The sequence below is a fragment of the Mastigoproctus giganteus genome, chromosome 2, assembly GCF_048544385.1.
Source record: "Mastigoproctus giganteus isolate SK-2022 chromosome 2, ASM4854438v1, whole genome shotgun sequence".
Classification (NCBI taxonomy): domain Eukaryota; kingdom Metazoa; phylum Arthropoda; class Arachnida; order Uropygi; family Thelyphonidae; genus Mastigoproctus; species Mastigoproctus giganteus.
The window spans coordinates 263,981,487-264,002,802 of record NC_143576.1 but is presented as its reverse complement, the minus strand read 5'-3'; the positions used below and the strand labels follow the sequence as shown (position 1 = coordinate 264,002,802).

General features: G+C 37.3%; 1 protein-coding gene across 1 annotated transcript in view; it reads right to left on the bottom strand.

Annotated features, from left to right (window-relative positions):
• The window catches only part of LOC150090449 (uncharacterized), a 420,985-nt gene that overhangs the window by 246,196 nt on the left and 153,473 nt on the right, over positions 1 to 21,316 (bottom strand). Inside the window, exon 9 of the mRNA XM_090390317.1 lies at positions 12,081 to 12,144. Within this exon, the coding sequence (XP_090246443.1) occupies positions 12,081 to 12,144 (64 nt within the window). The remainder of the gene's footprint in view (positions 1 to 12,080; positions 12,145 to 21,316) is intronic.

Here is a 21,316-nt window from a genome sequence, read left to right as displayed (position 1 = left end):
GAGGGATCTATTGCTGAGGTATGTCCACTTGGGAGCTGTGAGTGCGTGCACCAGTATTGAGTATGGAGAGGTTTTGTGACTAGAAAGCTTTAAATGAGCCGACCATGTCTGTCTAGTTTAAAGGGGTGGTGCCGTTAAAGTCCCCTAATCCACAGAGAGGTAGAGGTATCTATATGAAGAGATCTTCAAGATCTTTTAAAGAGTAAATATGGCACGGTGGTAGATAGATTGAGCCAAGTGTTATTAAAAAATGGAGAGTTATATGAACAGCAACAGCTTCTATTTCAGTTTTGAATGGAATTTGTTTAGTTGGGATCTTTAAATTTATCAGGATTGCTACACCACCATGGGCAGCATTTGCTGTATTACGATCTCTTTGATAAAGCCAATAGTTCTTTATCGAAGGAGAAATTTGCGAGGTTAAGTAACTTTCCTGAAGACAAAGGGCAACTTGAGAATATTGGTTAATTATCTGTATTCGCGGTTGCTGATTTAATATAAAATGAAACCTAAAAAATGTGAATTTTAAAGCGCTGTTAAAACATTTTCCGCCATAAAAAACATGGGCGTGGCTAAAATCATCCTTCCCGATCAAAACAGCACTCAGTGGGTTGGGGATAGAGGGGTGACAAAATCGCGAGCGCGGATGTTTCCCACCAACCCTTGTTCAGTATATGTTATGCGCTTGCCATGGACGGTTTCGTCATTTGCTTTTAATTTATATGCTTATAAATTGAATAAATTTATAAATGTATCATCAATTTATAAATTGATATGCTTACAAAAGTGAAAAATCTACTGTTTTGCAGTGTAAAACAGACTTTTTCAAGTGTGTTAACAGAAGAAAGTGACTTTATTGTGGACAAGTTCTTTCTAACCCTTACAAAAATATGGCTATGAATAACAAGGGAATTGTGAAAAAATCAAAGAAAGTGATGACATTAGCGAATAAAATTGAGTTATTAGACAAAATTTCTTTGAAAGTGTCTCGTCAGTGCCAAAACATTATAAAATCAATGAGTCAACGGTACGATCAATCAAGAAATCGGAAGAAAAAATCCCCCGAAGTGTCCGTGAAAACGCGCTAATTGCTTCAAAAATTTACTCTGTAACTTGTGATGTTAAATTAGAAAAAATGGAAAAGGCTTTAAATCTGTGGATAGAAGACTGAACTCAAAATAAAATTCTGTTAAGTTCACTCATCATTCGTGAAAAAGCAAAACACCTTTATCAACACTTTAGCGAAACTGGTGATAGCACCGGCGGAATAAGTTTTTTAGCTAGCAAAGGCAGTGGTTGAAAGATGATTTGTTTGAAATTTTTAATAAATATAACATTTAATATTAAATTGTTTCTTATTTTCATTTCGATGCCTTATGCTTGCATTTCACCATGTACTGTCTATGTACATAGTTATATTATGAAAGTACATAGACAAAATTTTAGACTAGTTTTTCTTATATATTTCATACTTTGGAATGGAACCCCTTTATTACTATGGGAGGCATAACTCAGTATTCACATTTCCGGTATTCGCGGCATTTCTTAGGAACATAACCCCCACGAATAGCAGGGGTTTACTGTATATCAACGTAGAACGTATTGAGCTTTACAACTCTGGTTCATACTATCAAATTCATTTTTAAAACTCTTATTGATGTAATGTAAGATTTTCAATTTTTTTGTTTTAATCTTACCTGCCAGCATTTAATTGCTGGAGGGTATGATGGTGCTGGTATTGTCAGAGGAGTAATACTTGCCTAGTCAGAGAACTTGGATTGTTGCTTACATATACTTGGTTGTTGCTCAGAAAGAACATTTCTAGCCCAATCAGAAACTGATTTGTTAGTGGGAACTATTACATCAGTTTGAGTGGAGACTGATACTTTTTTTACAGCATTGGCATAGGTCACATTTTTGGTTATAGTAGGTGCAACTAGTTTTCTCGCTTCTTGGTTGACTTTGTTCTCAACCTTGTATTTTAATTTTTTTTTTTTTTTTTTTTTTTCTCTGTTTTCCACTTTTCACATGTCTTGTCTTAGAATATGCAGGATGGTCACCTTTGCAATTTGGGCAGGTCATTTTTGTAGCTGTCACTCTGTATGTGACCTGAGGACCCACAAGAACTGCTCTACATACAGTTTTTGAGTGGCCATACTTTTGGAATTTATAGCATCTTGAAGTGTTTGGAATGTAGGGGCGATGCGGCAAAGTAAATAACCTGCTTTTACATAGGAGGGCAAGTTGGGTGAATTGAAGGTGAGAATAATATTTCTGGTAGGTGTAAGTTGATTATCTTTTTTAATCACTATTCGTCTTGCTTCAATTACATGTTGTCCCTGCAGCTCTTGGGTTATTTCTTCCTCGGTGACATTTAATAGGTTCCAAATGGATATCACAGCCTTAGATGAATTTAGGGTTGCCTCAGGAGATATTTTTACTGGAATGCCAGCAAAGCTTGGAAGGTGTAACAGCTTTTCGGAATGTCTGTGGTTCGTGGTTTCTACTATTAAGTCTCCTGATTGCAGTCCCTTAACCGTCTTTGGAGATCCTGCAATATCCTCCAGATGGTTTTGAATGACAAAGGGAGACAATTTACTCACAAGCTGACTAGTAAGTAAGTGGATGATTAAGAACAATGGGCAAGGTTGCTCCATCTGATCAATCTTTTGTCTCTTTGGATTATCTCATGTTTGCCATGTTTGCTCTTTTTTAGATCTTGGCAAGAGGGCTTTTCTGCCAAGGTTTCCCAGCCCTGCCATGAGGAGGCAGAAGCAGTGCCGCTAGGAAGCCAAGCAGTTAAAGTGTTAGTTGGTTAGTGCCATCTATTCTTCTGAAAGCCATACTGTTGTTCTGGAAGGAGATTCTCTGACCCCACGATGTAAGTGAGCCTAGTATGAACTATCCTTTTGAAAATTTTTCCCATGCAGCTCGTAAGAGATATTGGCCTGAAATTTTCAACACAGGAAGGATCTTTTCCTGGTTTTGGTAAGGGGATAATGAATAAATGGCACCAGAAAGAAGGATAGGCATTTTCAGAGAAGTCAATTATAAAAAATTAATACGGTTCTCAAGTCTTCTTCAAGCAAATGCTTTAGTATAACATAATGAACTCCATCTGGAAGATCTGTTTAATGATTCTTGAAGTTCTATTAATGTAAAGGGTTGTATGGGAATGAGTGGTGCATGGAGAATTTGATTTTATACCATTCTGCACTTGCTTTGATGTTCTGGAAGGTGGACACATAGGAAGAAGAAGCATAGATTTTAGCAAATGGTTCTGCTGGTGCATTGGCAACTTCTTCAGCTGCAGATATTTCTGTCCCTTTCCAATGAAGTATTGGAGAGGGCAGTTGACGAATTTTCCATTTAGCACCTGTATTCTTATCCAGAGGACCCATGTATCCATGTCTTTGGTGATGGTTGAGGCAAAAGCAATCCATGAAACCCGTTTCGCTTACCGCCTAACTTGCCTAGCTTTTTCTTTCAGTCTTTTATAAGCAATTAGGTTACTAGTGGTGGGACACTTGCAGAAATTATTCCAAGCACGGCTTTTTTCCTGTTTGGCAATTAAACAATCTGTATTCCACCAGTGATTTCTGTGTTTGCAATATGGCATGGATTTTGGAATGAAAACATTAGCCGCAGTCAGAATCTGATTGGTTATGTAAGTATTTACGTCATCGAACATAAAATTTGTCTAAGAATATTTGGGCAGAATAGCTACCCCAGTCTGCCTTTTTAAACTGACAAGTGGACCGTTGAACAGGATTTGGAGTTACCCCACCCCTTTTTGTAGCGAGCAAATAATTGGAAAGTGATCACTGTTAAAGGGATCGGTTAATACCGAGACCATGTCACGATTGGAAAGATGGATGGTGAACAAATTGACAAGTCTATTGCAGAAGCAGATCCTGTTGATAGGCGGATGTAGGTAGGAGATCCAGAATGTAATAAATTAAGGTCATTATCATTCATGAATTCCTCCATAATTTTTCCTCTCCTATCCATTGTAGCAGATCTCCACAATGGATGGTGTCCATTAATGTCACCAAAGAGACAAATTGGAGTTGTGAGTTGTTAAATCAGGTTGTCAAGTTCTCAATTCGGAAGTGGCAGAGATGGTGAAATATAGATGGAAACAATGGTAACTGAAATACCAACTATAATACGAGCTGCCACAGCTTCTAGAGTGGTTCCCAATTGGATTGGCCTGGATAGAATATCAACAAGAATAGCTACTCTGCCACAGGTAGGAGAGTTTGAACTCCTATCCTGTTTGTATATCACATAATTTTAGAATTTTGGTGAAACTTGGGGTGACAAGAATGTTTCCTGTAGGCCAAGGGTACTCAACCTTTTGGAAATTGAGGGCCAATTTGAAAATTTGGCACACATTGCAGGCCATACAACAACCAATTGCAGTGTTGTTCCATGCACTTTATTATAATGCAATTCTTTTAAATTTGACTTGAAAATATTGCCCCTAAGAGTTCTTTCTGAATTCACCTCCATGAAATAACTTTGGTTTGTAAATCTAGGGATTGTTTAAATTTTAAACTTTAAAAGAATGAAACCAACCACATCGATAAGCTGGGGTGGTGTTTTCTGGTGCAAGGGCAACTTAGGCCATAACATCTATAAGCAAATTTTATTACAATACAATAGCAATGAAAGATTCAGTTAATGAGAAAACTGACTCTGTTTATTTTTTACTAATAATTCAATGTCAGGAACTATTTCTGTGGTAGCTAATCAGAGGCAATGCTCCAGATGACAATCAGTAATTTTTGTCCTCAATTTTGACTTGGAGGGATTCATTCTAGAAAACATCTGTCCACATAAGTACATGCTTCTGAAGAGGGAGAAGATTCTTGACACATACAGTCTTAAATTGACAAATTTTCCCTTTTCTACATATTTTTGGTAAAATTCTATAAGACTTTTCATCAAATTTGATTTTCAGTTCTGAGACATTGAAGGTCAATGATTTCCATCCAATGCCCTTGGAGTCTCCATCACATTCACATAGAAGGGGTTAGTTACCACGTTCAGGGTCTTTTCTTGAGCACGGAAATCTTGGAATCTCTCTTGGAACTCAGTCTGGAACTGAGATATTGCAGCCACACATTGAGGAGCATATTTTGCAGACTGAAATTAACATTCCTTGGAAATGAGTTAAATTCTGGTCTCTAAGTTGGCACTTAAAGAGTTCTAATTTCATCTGAAAAGCCTTGATGCGATTAAACGGGACATGCACCAGTTGATCTTGACTGGAGCTTCAAATTTAACTCATTCAAATGAGAAGAAATGTCCGTAAGGAAGGCAAAGTTGGCCAATCACTTCAGATTGTCAAACTCTGATACTGGCTTGCCTTTTGTTGTCATGAACTCATGGATGGCATCTTTCAACTCAAAAATCCTCATAAGAACTTTTGAACAGCTTAACCATCACATGTTAGAGAAGCAGACAACATCGCCATGATCAGCATCCCATTCCATCTGTAGAAAATTTTGAAATTGTCACTGATTCAAACCCTTTGCTCAAATGAAATTCACAATGTCTGTGATAACTTTCATGACATTTTCAAAACTGAGAGATTTGGCACACAAATTTTCCTGGTGAATGATGCAATGGTGGCTAGTAAATCTGCTAGTATCTATTTCTCATTCTTTTTTTAAAAGTGCTACCAATCCTGCTTTTGTTCCAACCATAGCTGGGGCTCCATCCATTGCCAACCCTGCGAAGTTTTTCAAACTGAGGTGATATCTAGCAAGAGTCATTTTCGTAGCTTCCAGAATGTCTGTTCCCTTCATGGTTACTTTCAAAGGACATGAAGTCTTTGAAGAACTGTTGGCTTTAAGTTCATCGTCGATCCCACAAATAAAAATAGCCAACTGAGCTGTATCAGTTAAATCCATGCTTTCATCCAATGCCAATGAGCAAAATTTGCATGCTAGCAACTTTGTTTTCAATGTCTCCTCAACATTCAATGCCAGTTCTTCTACTCTCCTAGTAAGTCATTCGAGACAAACTTATCTTTTTGAAGGCATCAGCTTTGTTTGGGCACACAACTTTAGCTGCTGCAAGGCACTCCTTCAAAAATTCTCCATCAGAAAACGGTTTCCACCTTTTGCAATTTTTTTAACAATGATATAACTAACTTTGACGTAACTCTCAGCATCCTCTGATACTTTCTTAAAAACTGATTGTTGCAATTTTAATGATTTTTTGAGAAGGTTCAGTTTGTCTGTGCGTACCTGACCCTGGAGACTGACAAACTTGGTTGCATGTTTCATGTTATAATGTCCTCTCAAATTGTATTCCTTGACAGCAGATATTGATTCCTGACATATTAAACAAACAGACTTTCCATCAGTTTCCACAAATAAGTATAAATCAGTCCATTTTTTGTTGAAATTGCAAACAACTTCACTGTAAACACATTTTTTGCTGGTACGTACCCCCCCATTTTGAATTTACTAGGGCCTCTTATTTCTGTTGTTATGTTTTTATAACAAAGGTAATTAAAACTTCACTAAATGAATAAATTCACTTAGCTTTATTTTTACAACATTCAAACAACGTAATAATAAAAACTAACGAATTATTAATATTAGTTGTTAATAATCGAAAATTTGGAAAAAGCGCATCACGAGATCGAATTCTAACTGACTGAATGACTAAATTCCACGCAAGTGTTTTTGTTTTTGTTATTTGGTTTTTAGGAGCATTAGCAACTAAGGCCATATTGCTCCGGGATATGCGGTGGTCATTCCCTGATCTAATCAAGAAGCGTGTGCTATGCACTGCTGCTCCTTCCCACCTGGCTAAGGAGGCGCCTTCCACGCAAGTGAAAGTATATATATACCTAGATAGTTTCTAGAAAGGTCCAGAGAATACTTTTCTGGTAATCACTAGAAATAGAAAGTACACAAAAATGTAGTACTGCCACCTGTGCGACTCGTTGAGAAGCTGAGCTTTCCTGCTTAACCGATAGATGGTGCAGGAGTGGCTACACTCCATTTTGTACTATTATATATATATTTTTAAAAATATTTTTTGGAAACTTCGCTGTGTCTGCGGGCCACAAGTGGCCAGCAGAACAGAATTTGAATACCCCCACTGTAGGCATACACCTATGGGATTGAACTGAACTAGAAAAATCCTTTAAGTCATCAGAATGACTGCTTAGTCCTTTACAGTTCCACTGTATGATGCTATGCATTATTCAGATTTAGCTGAGGATGATTCATCCGACTGTTTTTTCTGTGTGGGACATTTTTTCCGGTCTTTTTTTGGGAATGTGGGGCATCCAATATTCATGCTGTCATTTGCATGGAATTCTAGAATGGGCTCCTCATTATCTAACACCCGGATTCCCAACCTGTGGGTCGCGACCCCCAAGAGGGTCGGAAAAAAGTGTTTTCTGGGGGTCACGATTATTTTTAGTTGCAATTATTTTTATAGGAAATTTCACCACGAAGGTTTCCAACACTTATTTCAATATGGCATATGGCTACACTGCAATATTCTACTAGTGGTTGTAACACTGATTTTTTATAAATGAAAAGAAGTGACTTAAGGTCCACCACAGCGGATACTTAAAAAATAATAAAAGCCCGCCGTGTTCATACATATTAAACATTTTATATTATTTTAATTATTTGCAATGGTGGGTCTTTAATATTTTTTCAAATTTCCGCCAAAGCGGACCTTGACTCACTACCTAAAAATAAAATATACAAATGTAGTGTTATCACATTAGAATAAAAATTCTGTTACAAATAGTAAACTGAAAAAAATATTCACTATGATGCAAAATTCAATGTCAAAATTCATTTTTAATTAGTGTCTCGATGTGTGAATAATAGACTGTCGAATAGGGACCTTTGAATAAAGGTGAGTTACTCTCTTAACGCAGTTGAAGATCACCCCGTATGTTTTGCTGACTCTGCAACATTTGCAATGATGCAATTCAATAATGTCTGATATGGGCCGTCTAATGCAAATTAGCGCAAACTTAGTTCACCCATAGTCAACCACCTTTAATTGGCGCCATGATAGAAACCATCCACGAGCTGTAGAGTGCAGATTAGCTACTGCTTACCCGCACTCTGCACTTACACTTTCTAAAATCTACAGAGCGCCAGTAGGTTATCATCAGTCCATGCTAAATCTACCCATGGAGAAAAAACAAATACTCAGAAGACTATCTAAAATTTGGCTTTACCACCTTGATCAGCAATGGCATAGAGAAGCCACAATGCATTTTGTGCAATGTTGTTCTCAGTGCTGAAGCTATGAAACCTTCAAAACTGAAACATCACTTAGAGACAAAGCAGTGTCAGAACATACTAAAAAGGATTTGGAGTTCTTTCGACACCATGAAACTGGTCTCGGACATCAGAGACTTGATCCTACAGGAATTTTTCAGCAACAGAGCACAGCAGCAGTGCAAGCATCATATGGAGTCGCATTGGGAATTGCCAAAAAAAAAAAAAAAAAAACCTTACACAATTGGAGAAACAGTCATCAAACCCTGCATGTTGAAGATGAAGTTAATTCTTGGGGAAGCCAGCGAGATAAAGCTGCGACAAATATCTCTGTCCAATAACACTATTCAGAGGCACATTTCAGATATGTCTGTAGACGTGAAAGAGCAGGTTTTAAATGAAATCAAAGTTTCTCCAATGTTTTCTTTTCAAGTCGATGAATCAATGAATGTAAGTTCATGTTCTTAGTTACTTGTCTTAATGAAATATATTCATTCTGATGATATCAAAGAAGAGTTCCTGTTTTGTAATGCACTTGAAACTACTACAAAAGGTGAAGATATTATTATTATTATTAGCTACATGGTGCAAGGAAGCCTGAGGCTTATGCTGCACCAGCCAAAAAAAAAAAAAAAAAGTTCCCTAATAGTCATTACAGAGAGAGAGAGAGAGAGAGAGAGAGAAAAGAAAGAGTCAAAAGTGGAAGGGAATCACCAAGAAAGAGAAGAATCAGGACCCTAGTTGTGCCAAACCCATATGTGAGCCCCTGGGTTTATATGGAGAAGATAAATACCTTTTTTGAAACTGGAGGACTACAGTTGAAAAACTGTCTGTGGGGTTTGTACAGATGGAGCACCAGCTATGCTAGGGTCAAAGTTGGGCTTTCAGACAAAAGTGAAAGAATTTGCTCCCCAAACAAAGGGCATTCACTGCATGATTCACCGATATGCTCTAGCCAGTAAGACTCTTCCAGCTCCTCTGCAAGAGATACTTGATTCTCTGATCAAAATTGTGAATTACATCAAATCTGGGGCCCTCAACACCTGTCTGTTTAAATAACTCTGTAAAGACATGAATTCTGATCATGAGGTTCTTTCTTCTTTTCTGCACTGCTGTACACTGGTTGTCAAAAGGAAATGTTGTCAATCGTGTCTTTGAGTTGAAAGATGAAATCAAGTTGTTCCTTGAAGTGCAAGGGAAACATGACCTTGTGGCTTACTTTAATGACGAAGCCTGGAAGAAAAGAGTTGCTTACTTAGCAGACATTTTAGACCAGCTAAATAGGCTGAACCTGAAACTTCAGGGAAAGGAAACACATATTATCCAATTTCAAGACAATCTTCAGGCATCTGTATCCAAGCTGCAAAACTGGCATCGGAATCTGAAGGAGAAGATTACTGGGCACCTTGCATCCCTTAAAAAGGAATTTCAGCGGTACTTCCCTGAGCTCACAGAAGAAGCTGCACTGGTACAAAACCCATTCTCTGCTTCCCTGAATGTAGCCAGCATTCTTGATGAAGTACAGGATGAATTCTTGGATCTGCGGAACGATTCCTTGGCATGTAATTTGTTTTATGAAAAATTGCTGACTCAGTTCTGGTGTGCTATGTATCAGTCATATTCAAATGTCACCATGCTTGCCTTTCAAGTTTTACTTCCATTTGCCTCTACATATCTCTGTGAGAGTGGATTTTTGATACGAAAAAGTGGATTCACTTCTTCATATCAAAACAAAGGCAAGAAACAGACTGAATGTTGAGGATGACATGAGGTTGACTTTAAAATTTTCAGCCATGAATTTCGAAGCTGGTGGCCCAGATGCAAGTACAACCATCATTTTAAATATTAGGTTAGAATTATATTTTGAAAAATCTATTTTTAATGTCTTTTCTTTACCCTATTAAAAATGCCTTTTTATGCAAATGTGGCAGGGGTCGCAGGTTACTTGGCTATTATAAAAGGTGGTTGCAACTCGAAAAAGGTTGGGAAACACTGATCTAACATCCATCTTATCTACATCCATACTGTTGGGGGGGGGGGAGTTTCCATTTTTTTGGAGCCTGAGTCATATTTTAATTGTTCTTTTTCAACTGGGACCGATTGAGTATGAATAGGGATACTGATTGGAGTATTTGTGTCTCGCTAGTTTTTTTTTGGAGGATTATCTTTTTTAGAGGTTGATAGTGTAGATTTAAGCCAATTCATGACAGAGGTGTTAGGCGGAACTGATATATCTGTTTGAGCTGCAGTAGAAACAAAGTTTCGAGAGCGAGCTGCATAAGAACAACTACTAGGCATGGTCAACATAACTTGCCTATGTGCCTCAAGAAACATGACTTTAATTTCTATTTTGGATTTTTGAATTTTCTTTTCTGTTATCCATAGCTCAAGTTTTGAAAAAGACTGGATGGCTTCCTTTGATGGCTTCCAAAATAACGGAGAAATCCATTAACCACAATCTCATGCATAATCTTTAAAATTTGTGAAATATGAATAACTTGTCTTGTCTTCCTTCACAGATTAGGCGATCCGCCTATTCCGATCTCAAAGAGGTCTGCCCATCTTTTCTTCCTTCTTCCTCTGTCTCTTTTTCTTTTGCTCTATATGTGTAAGCTAAGTGCTATTTAGGGTATCTATTAGATACTTAAATAGATACCTATTTAGTATATATTTAGTATCTATATATTTAGTACTATTTAGATATTTAGTATCTATTTAGATATTTAGTATATATTTAGTATCTATTTAGATATTTAGTATATATTTAGTACTATTTAGATATTTAGTATCTATTTAGATATTTAGATAGTATATATTTAGTATCTATTTAGATATTTAGTATATATTTAGTATCTATTTAGATATTTAGTATATATTTAGATACCCTAAATAGATACCTATTTAGGGCATCTATTATCTTCCATTCTTTCTACATGTTCTTTCCATCTTTGTGTATATTCTATAATTGTTTCATTCATTGAGTAAATCTTTAATTCTTTTCTAATATTTACATTTGGTATTTTATCTAATTTTGTACATCTTAAAAATTTCATTTCTGCAGCTTGTATTCTATTAATGTCTCTTTGTTTCAGTATCCGTGTTTCAGAACCGTAAAGAAGAATAACACTTTAGTTTAGTCATATTTCACATTAATGCTCTCTGATTAATGATCACCAGTATGGATTTCATCAATTTCAATCCACTTGCATTACTCATGCAGTTGAAACACTTATCTTTCCATGAACTTAAATTTATACTTTTATTTGGCAATAGCTCTTAGGTTATCCCAATTTAATTTCAATGTGCAAATACATTTTCCGAAAAGAGTTTGCAATAACCAAGAAATACACAAATTGAAACAAAATTGCTAATTAAACCTGTTATAAAGAAATCATAATAGCGTAACAGTCCAATGATAGTCAGAAAAATCTAGTAATCTCACATTTGAATGGGTGAGCTAACTAGCATGTTAGAATATTTTATATAAACACCTCTCTCTCTCTCTCTCTACTTGATTGCTGATGTGCAGAATGAAAGCACCTTAAAACAATACAATTTTCACTGTGGTAAAAGTTTTACTGTCCAATAATTTGAAATATCTAATTATTGGTTTCCTACTGTAAAAGTCCAATACTCTATTACAATTAAATACAATATTAGAATTCCTTGTCCCATTTTTGAAACCTGGTGATACAATTCAAAGTAGGAAGCATTATGCCCTATTACAGATGAAACAGTTTTGAGTTACGTGCAAGACAGTGCACCTTTAAATATAATTTATTTATCATTCGGATTTTTACTTACCCTCCGAAGGCTGCTAAATGCAAAGCAGTTCTCCCACTGTCATCAGTAATTGAAAAATCAACACCTAAAAAGAAACAAACCACAGAATAAACCACAGGTAAAGAATATTATTTTCATATGGTATATCCTTATTAATTCAATATTTAATTATTGAAAATGCAATGTATTTCAAAGTTACTAAAGGTAAAGTGCAGCCATTATCAACCCACTGCAGGATGGAAGCCTCCTCAACAATTCGTGCTGAGGGAAATGGACCATAATCTGCCATGTTGGTCCAGCGCGGGTTGGCAGATCGACCATATGCAGCAATCAGGGGCTTGAACCCCGGTCTACTCAAAGAGCGTGTGCTACTGCACTCCCGCTCCTGACCACTCGGCTACGGAGGCCTTCAAAGTTACTACCATTCCCTAACTACCAATATAGAGTTTTATTTGAAATTTAGTACAGATAATTTAAAATATATTTAAAATAATTTGAAAATATTAGTATTAGTAGTGCCAAATCATGCAAGAAAGCAAGCTTATACAGCATCAAAAAAAAAAAAAAAAAAAAAAAAAACCCATTTCACCTAATCACCACATCCAAGTTTGTTTAGTTCTTCCTTGAATTTATTCAAACTATTCACTTTCACAACAATGGATGGAAGCCTGTTCCAACAATCAACCACCCATTGGCTAAAGGCAAATGCCTGCACTATCTATTCTACGACCATTCTTCCTCAATTTCAATTTATATGCCCTCATGTCCACAGTCTGAGCAAGAGGAAGAATCCCATCGGCATTGAGTTTGCTCAAGCCATTCAAAGCCTTAAACACCTCAATCAGATTACTCATTCCAGTAGCTCTACATCCTAAAATGAGGCATCTAGACTTGAATGCAGTACTCAAGAGGAGGCCTGACCACTGCCTTTGACAAAGAGATAATCACCTCCTTATCCCTACAAGTAAAGTTCCTGTATATCAGGGGGGACCAACTGAATTTGTGATGCAATATACCTTTTTTCTTCAAAATGTGCCACAATCTACCATCTCAAGAATTTCATTGCATATGATTAAATGTTAATCAACACATATTGAAAAATGTTGTTTATAAATTTTGAAATCAAACACAATTCAGAATTCTTATTTTAAATTCATACGTAATTAAATTTTTCATTTATATGAAGTTTGTGCCTTCGTGTCATCTGCCATGCTTTTAAAATCAGGGATATATTGTGATAAGGCCAACCTTAAAGAATCTTCTGTATGCAAGTCCGTAAAAGTAGAGAGAGTCTTCATTTTTGTTTGTTTAAAATACAAACTGGCAGATTCACATAGATATGTGGACCCAAAACAGAAATTTAAAAGTTCACTGCATTTTTTTACATTTGGATACTTTTCTCGACAAACATGTTTCCAAAAGTCTTTTTCTGATGATCTGGCTTTTAGGAAGATATCGTTTCATAATGTAATAATTTCATTTTCAAGTACAGTAATATTTTCTCCATGTTAAAAATCTCAATGTTTTTTCCTACAATTTGTTTTGTCTCTAAGTCGACATTAAATGGAGAAGAAATATATTGAACAATGTAGCTCTTCCATATTTTCAAAATTATCGAATTTTTTTCTTTGAGATCCTTAGCCATTGCCAAAAATTGATATTTATATACAGAAATACTACTAATCATGTCACTACATTTTTATTTTTTCCTCGTAATTCCAAATTCAGATCACTTAATTTACTGATAAAATCTGCCAAAAAAGCCAGATCACAGAACTACTTCATATCTTGTAGCTGCTGATAATCATCTCCCTTTTGATCAAGAAATTTTTTAATTTCACTCAGCAAATTTTGAAATCTCTGTACAAACTTACTCCAACTCAGCCACCTCACATCTGTGTGTAATACCATATTGGTTCATTTTCATTGAGTTGATTTTGAAAAGTCTACTTTTGAAGAGATTGTCCTCTGGTGGAATTCAAGATTTTGAAATTTTAGTATTTAATCTTTTGTTGGCTAACATCTGTGGATACAGTGGACAACTCAAAAAATCTGGGAATTTATTATCCTTTTGGCCTGCAATGGTTTGCATTTTTTTTTTTTTTTTTTTTGGCACAATGCAATGAATCCGTTAAGATGCACCATCATTGCTTTAGCTCCATCCGTTGTTATTGATATGAGCTTAAATAGTGGCGATTTATTTTTTCAATAAAATTTTTAAATGCATTAAATTTGTCAAGATCTCTAGTTCTTTCTTTTAATGAAACCATACCCAGCAGTTCTCTAGAGGCAGAATCATCGAAAATCATATGAATAAAAACTAGCAATTGAGCTGTATCACTGATGTCTGTAGATTCATCCAGTTGTAAAGAAAAGCACACACAATTAGCAATATCAGCACGCAATTGTTTGCTCACATTTTTACTAATTTTTTTTTCGATGCATCACATCACAGTATTTTGAGATAATTGCAGATCTTGAAGAGCACTTTTAATTTCATTTTTGTTCTTAACATTTTCGAAAAGAGAATCTGTTATTCCTAAAAATGCATCTTTGATGAATTGACCATCAAAAAATGGTTTGCATTTTTTTTCAAGGAGATGACTCACTTTAAATGATGCTACAGTTACTGCTTTAGATTGTAAATTCTTTGTCTCTTCTCCAATGGAGCCTTTATCTCATGGCTATTCCCAACCGCGTGTTGTTTGGCATTACAAGAACGCAAAATGGGATGACCTGCTAGATTTATTTTCTTCTTTTCCTTGGTCGGATTACTGTTTCAAAACTTCTGATGTCAACGTTTGCTCAGATTGTGTCAGTGAAATTATTCTTGCAGGAATGGAATCCTTTATCCCACACTCCACTTTAAAATCTCGTCCTTTATCTAAACCTTGGTTTTCCAATAAATGTGCTAAGGCTGTTCAAGAGAAGAATGTTGCATATCATAATTGACTTGTTTCTAATTCTTCAGTTTCATTTTCTGCCTACACCAAAGCTCGCAACAATTGTAAAGCAGTTATTAATCAGTCCAAACTAGAGTTTGAACAGGCAAAGAGCAGAAAACTTGCTTCTTGCCATAATGGTAGCCGAGCATTCTGGTCTCTTGCCAAAGCTATTGGCCGCAACTTTTGCCCATCTCTGCTCCCACTTCTGTCCAAACCAGATGGATCTGTTGTCACTTCAGCCAAGGTTAAGGCTGACCTGCTAGCATCCCATTTTTCTTCCAACTCATGTATTAATGATCTTGATAAAACACCTCCCTCCATTCCCAAAACGCTCCATTCAATGCCTCCTGTGGTCTTCCGTCAAAAGGATGTCAGAAGGATTTCGACGAATCTTGATGCTAAGAAAGCTCCAGGTCCTGATGCTATTTCTCCACTTGTTCTCAAAACTTGTGCTCCTGAATTTACTCCTGTTCTTTGTCACCTTTTTTCACTTTCTTATTCCAAAGGTGTTTTTCCTTCTGCTTGGAAACTTGCTCATATCCAGCCAGTTCCTAAAAAGGGTGACAAAACCCTCCCATCCAATTATCGTCCCATTGCAATTACTTCTACCCTTTATAAAGTAATGGAGAAATCCATTAACCGCCAACTCTTAAAACTACCTAGAAACCTTCCATCTGATCAACGATCGCCAGTATGGATTCCACCAGTGTCGATCCACTGGTGATATCCTGGCTTATGTTACCCATTTATGGACAAATTCAATGGAAAAGTTTGGTGAAACACACGCAGTTGCTCTAGACATCTCAAAGGCTTTCGATCATGTTTGGCATAAAGGTCTTCTAAACGAGCTTCCATCTTATGGTTTACCAACTGTTTTTTGTAATTAGTTACGCAGTTTTCTCTCTGATCGCTCACTGAGGGTGATGGTAGATGGCTCTCTGTCTTCTAACTTCTCCACTAATGCTGGTGTCCCCCAAGGTACAGTTTTTTCTCCCACTCTTTTCCTCTTGTATATTAATGATCTTCTTCCATTGACTGGAAATCCTATTCATAGTTTTGCTGATGATAGCACATTGCATTCCACTTTCCATTTTGAGAAACCTTGCCATGCTCAATCAGCTTCAACTTCTGGAATATCCGCTACCAATTTCTTAAATGCCGATCTCCAGGTAATTCTCCAGTGGAGCAAAGACAACTTGGTTGACTTCAATCCTTCTAAAACTCAGTCTTGTCTTATATCTCGCAAAAAGGATTCTTCTGCTCCTATGCTCATCTTTGGTGACACTCCGATTTCCAGGCAAAATTATCTCTCTCTCTTTTGGGGATTACCCTGATGTTTAATATTTTTTTTTTTTTTTTTTTGGTAGTTGTTGGCGCATAGGCTTCTGTGGCCATAATGCACCTCCCAAGGTTTTTTTTGCAGTACTTTGATCCAAACCCGAGGCGGGAATCGAACCCGCAACCAGGTTGCCAGGCAGGCACTTTACCCACCCAGCTAGCCAGGTCGACTCCTGACTTCTAATCTCTCTTGGCACCAACACATCAAATATTGCTTCCTCTGCATCTAAAAAACTTGGTTTTCTCTTTCGCTCTCGGCGTTACTTTTCTTCCAAACAGCTGTTCACTCTGTACAAATCGCAAATCCTGCCTACCATAGAATATTGTTCCCACATCTGGGGTGTTTCCCCAAAAACCACTCCCAGGCTTCTAGATTCCATTCAGAAGAGGGCAGTTACGTTAATTAATGACTGCTGTTGTTGTTTTAAGGAGCATTAGCAACTAAGGCCATATTGCTCCGGGGATATGCGGTGGTCATTCCCTGACTTTTCCGCATCCTCCGTATTTGGTAGTCACGGGCTCGAACCACGGTCTAATCAAGAAGCGTGTGCTGTGCACTGCCGCTCCTGCCCACCTGGCTACGGAGGTGCCTATATAATGACTCCTCTTTAACAGAGTCTCTTTCACTCGCTGTTTCTGCTGCATGCCTTTTCTACAGATATTGTTTTGGACACTGTTCTTCTGAATTGGTTTCTATAATTCCAGCTCTCTCTTTCAAAACAGTCCGAACCCGTGCTGCCACCAGTCAACATCCATTCACTGTCCAACTTCAAACTAACAGAACCAACTTTTCATCTTCCTCGTTTATTCATTCAACTGCCATTTTCAGGAACAACCTTCCTTCACACGTATTTCCTGAAAATTAGTCTACAGAAGTTCAAGTCTAATGTCAACAAATATCTTCTGTTGTCTTCACAACCTCCAACCAAGCACGGTACTAAGTAGTATAGGTTCTAATACTTCTCGTGTTTGGGGTTTTCATTAAAAAAAAAATAAAATAGAATAAATCATTTTTTTCAGTTATAGTTTCTTTCCTCGTAAGCGGCTTATTAATTAGCATTAGCAGAGGCATATGATGCAAGAAAGCAAGCTTATGCAGCATCAGCAGGGGGGGGTACCACTTCCATTTCACCCCTCCGTTCGTTCGAAATACCTGTCTAGCCGAGATTTAAATTTATTTAGGCTATCAACTTCCACAACAAGGGATGGAAGTCTGTTCCACCAACCAACTATCCGTTGGCTAAAGGCAAATTTCCGCACATCTATCCTACATCTGTCTTTCCTCAATCTGAATTTATGCCCTCTCAGGTGATTATTCTGAGCAAGAGGAAGGATCCCATCGGCATTGGGCATGCTCAAAACATTCAAGGCTTTATACACCTCTATCAGATCACCTTGCTGGTGCCTAGACTGCAGACTCTGCAATTTGCAAAACTTAAGCCTTTCTTCATAAGAGCAACCCTTTGTTCCATTCACTAATCTTGTTGCCCTTCTCTGTACTCATTCCAGCAGCTCTACATCCTTCTTGAAATGAGGCCTCCAGACCTGTATACAGTACTCAAGGTGTGGCCTGACCATTGCTTTATACAAGGGAAGACCTGTATAATTCAGCCTTTAATTTCGTATAATTCAATGATGTATCATTTAGGTTTTTCACATTCTTTCCCTATCATCCACCATGAATTCTTCTCTTTCTTTCTATCCTTTTCCTATTAGTTTTGGTACCTTGTGTTCTTTACACCTTATTAGGAAAATAACATTCGAAGAAAGAAAGAAAAGTAATGAGAAGAAAGAATGAGATGGAATTAAAATAAATTTGTGGGTTGAATTAGTACTTACTAACGTGCCATGCTGAAGTAGGGAGAGCGCCACGAAATGCGCACCGAAACGTAGCATAGAAGATTCCAAATGAGACTCCCGCTAATTGTTAATGTGTATATGTAGAGGTGAAACGACCTCGTGTGTAAGAGAGTGGAAGTAATAGAATGTAGAATTATGATTGGGTGAGAACGGATTAAATGCATGTAGCATGCATCCCAGGAAATCATATAGAATTGACTGAAAGTAACAGAGACCCTGCTCAGGCAGTTTGGGGTTGCGATTCCTGTTCCTCTAGTAGGACCCTGAACGAAGTTCTGGGAGCAGGTTAGAAGTGTTTAAGTCAATTGTGTTGAAAATGGTGGAAAAACCATTTTTTACGATTTAGGGTTAAAACCTTTAATGTGTAACAAGTTTTAAAATTAAGCAGATATCTAAGCATCACAACCCCGAACTGCCTGAGCACCACCTTTGTCACCCTTCCTCATTATACTATTTGCTATCCTTAACCCTATTTGCTTTCGTTCTTGAGTGCAGTTAGGTTTTCGAAAGCAATCAAGATGCTATTTTCTACTATATTCACTGTTTTCACCTTACAATAAGGTCACCTTCTATATCACGTTACTTTGCAGTCAATTCTCTATGCTTTCCTGGGATGTATGCTACATGCATTTAATCCGTTCTCACCCAATCATAATTCTACGTTCTATTACTTTCACTTTCCTACATGAGGTCGCTTCACCTCTCCATATACACACCAACAATTAGCGGAAATCACTCTCATTTGGAATCTCTTACACTAGTTCGTGAGTGACTCCGCGGCCCTCTCCATACTTTGGCATGGCATGTTAGTAGTACTATCTCGACCCACAAATTTATTTTAATTCCATCCCATTCTTTGTTCTCATTACTTTTCTTTCTTTCTTTGAATATTATTTTTCCTAGTATTTTCTTAGTTTTTTCACTTTTACAGCAGTTGTTATTATTATAGTTATTATTATTAGTATTTCTTCCGCCTCTATAGGGTCAACCGCGAGATATACATCAAGCTTGCACACTCTTTCTCCCTTTTATTCACTCCGTTATCATAGCAATATATGCTGCATTGAGTATATCTTGTGTTCGAAACAGAGGCCCTTACTCATTTGTTCCATTTCCCTTGGTTTTGGCAGCTGACCACTGAAGAACTTGCCAAAATCAACATAATTGCAACAATGAGTAATTTCACATTATTAATTTCATTTTTTTCCCAGGTAGTTTCTTGCAATTTTCTTTACAGGTGCTTTCTTGTAATTTTACTAGAGATTCAAAAGATAGTTCTTTAGATTACTTGGCACCCTATACCTATAGGCTCTATATTCCTTATAGTTGCTAGTTTCTTCAACTATTAATGTAGTAATCTAGAACTATAAATCCCTTATGCTTTTCATTCCCTTTTATAGTTTTCATACTTATTACACAGGAGAGACTGCTTCTACAGGGAGGGGATACACTTAAATAGAAAGGGTGTAAGAGTATTTGCTGATGCTATTGAGGCAGTGTTAGGTGGGTCGGAAAACTGCTAGCTTGGGGGGATACAAGGACTAATAGATTAACAGTAGCCACTGGCAGAGGTGAAAGTGAGTCTAGCACTGCTTCTATTGGAATGAGCAACAGCATGGAAAACAAGATGCAGGGTATTTCAGACACTGCTGGGAGTCATTGCGGGACAAGTAAACACATGGGTTGTGTTAGGGTAGCTAAGAATAGGAACAGGTGCATGTATACTTGCATATACACCAATGCTAGGAGTTTGGTAAATAAATTTGATGAATTTGAGGTATTGCTCAAAACATCAAATGCAGATATTGTTGCAATTTCAGAGACGAGGTGTCACACAGATATAAGGAATGAAGAACTGGAATTTTGGGAGTAAAATGTGTACAGGAAAGATAGACAGGATAGGAAGGGAGGAGGGAGTTATGCTATTAGTTAAGAAACACATAAAATCCAAGGAAGTGAAGCCAGTTGACATCGCTGAACAGTGGAGTGTCGAGTCGGTTTCGTGTGACATAAGCATTGGGAAATCAAAATTTTGAGTAGGAGTGTGCCTTAGGCCTAATGACACTTTGTTTGTTTGTTATTTGGTTTTTAGGAGCATTAGCAACTAAGGCCATATTGCTCCGGAATATGCGGTGGTCATTCCCTGACCTTTCCGCATCCTCCGTATTTGGTGATGACAGGCTCGAACTACTGAGGACACTGATGAGTACAATAAGAAACTGTACAGGGAAATAGAGTGGGCCAGTAAATCAGAGAGTCTTATAATGGGAGATTTTAATTTCCCAGATACTGACTGGAATTTGTGGGTTGGTCACTCACACACTAGCAAAGGTTTTGTGGATTTATTGGATAAATTAGATAAACATAAAAAAGGCATCCAGTGGATGGAATATATCCAGTTATGTTAAAGGAAACAGCAAAGGAAGTAAGAAAATCTTAAGCCATAAGTATGAGAGCTTTTTTTTTCCTCAGGGGAGGTACCCACAGGCTGGAGATGTGCAAATTTGACCCCAATTCACACATAAGGATCAAAGGACAACACAAGTAATTATAGACCTGTTAGTTTAACTTCTGTTCCAGAAAAATTAATGAGGCACTAGTTAAAGAAGCACTGCAGGATCATCTAGACAAGACTTCAGTTATAGCTCATACACAGCAGGTTTTTTTAAGGGAAAGTCTTGCCTGACCAATCTGATTAGATACTCAGCCTGGTCTGTGCTTGTCAACAGGAGAGATTGCTTCTATAGGCATGGGATACACTTAAATAGAAAGGGTGCAAAAATATTTGCTGATGCTATCGAGGCAGAGTTATGTGGGTCGAAGACCTGCTAGCTTGGGAAGATACACGGACTAATACATTAACAGTAGCCGCTGGCAGATGTAAAAGTGATTCTTGCACTACTTCTATTGAAATGCAATTGAGCAGCAGCCTGGAAAGCAAGGCAATGGGAATTCCAGGACTGCTGGGATTCATAGTGGAACAAGTAAATACATGGGCTGTGTTAGGGTAACTAGGAGTAGAAACAGATGCATGTATACTTGCATGCACACCAATGCTAGGAGTATAGTTAATAAATTTGATGAGATTGAAGTTCTAGTCAAGACATCAAAGGC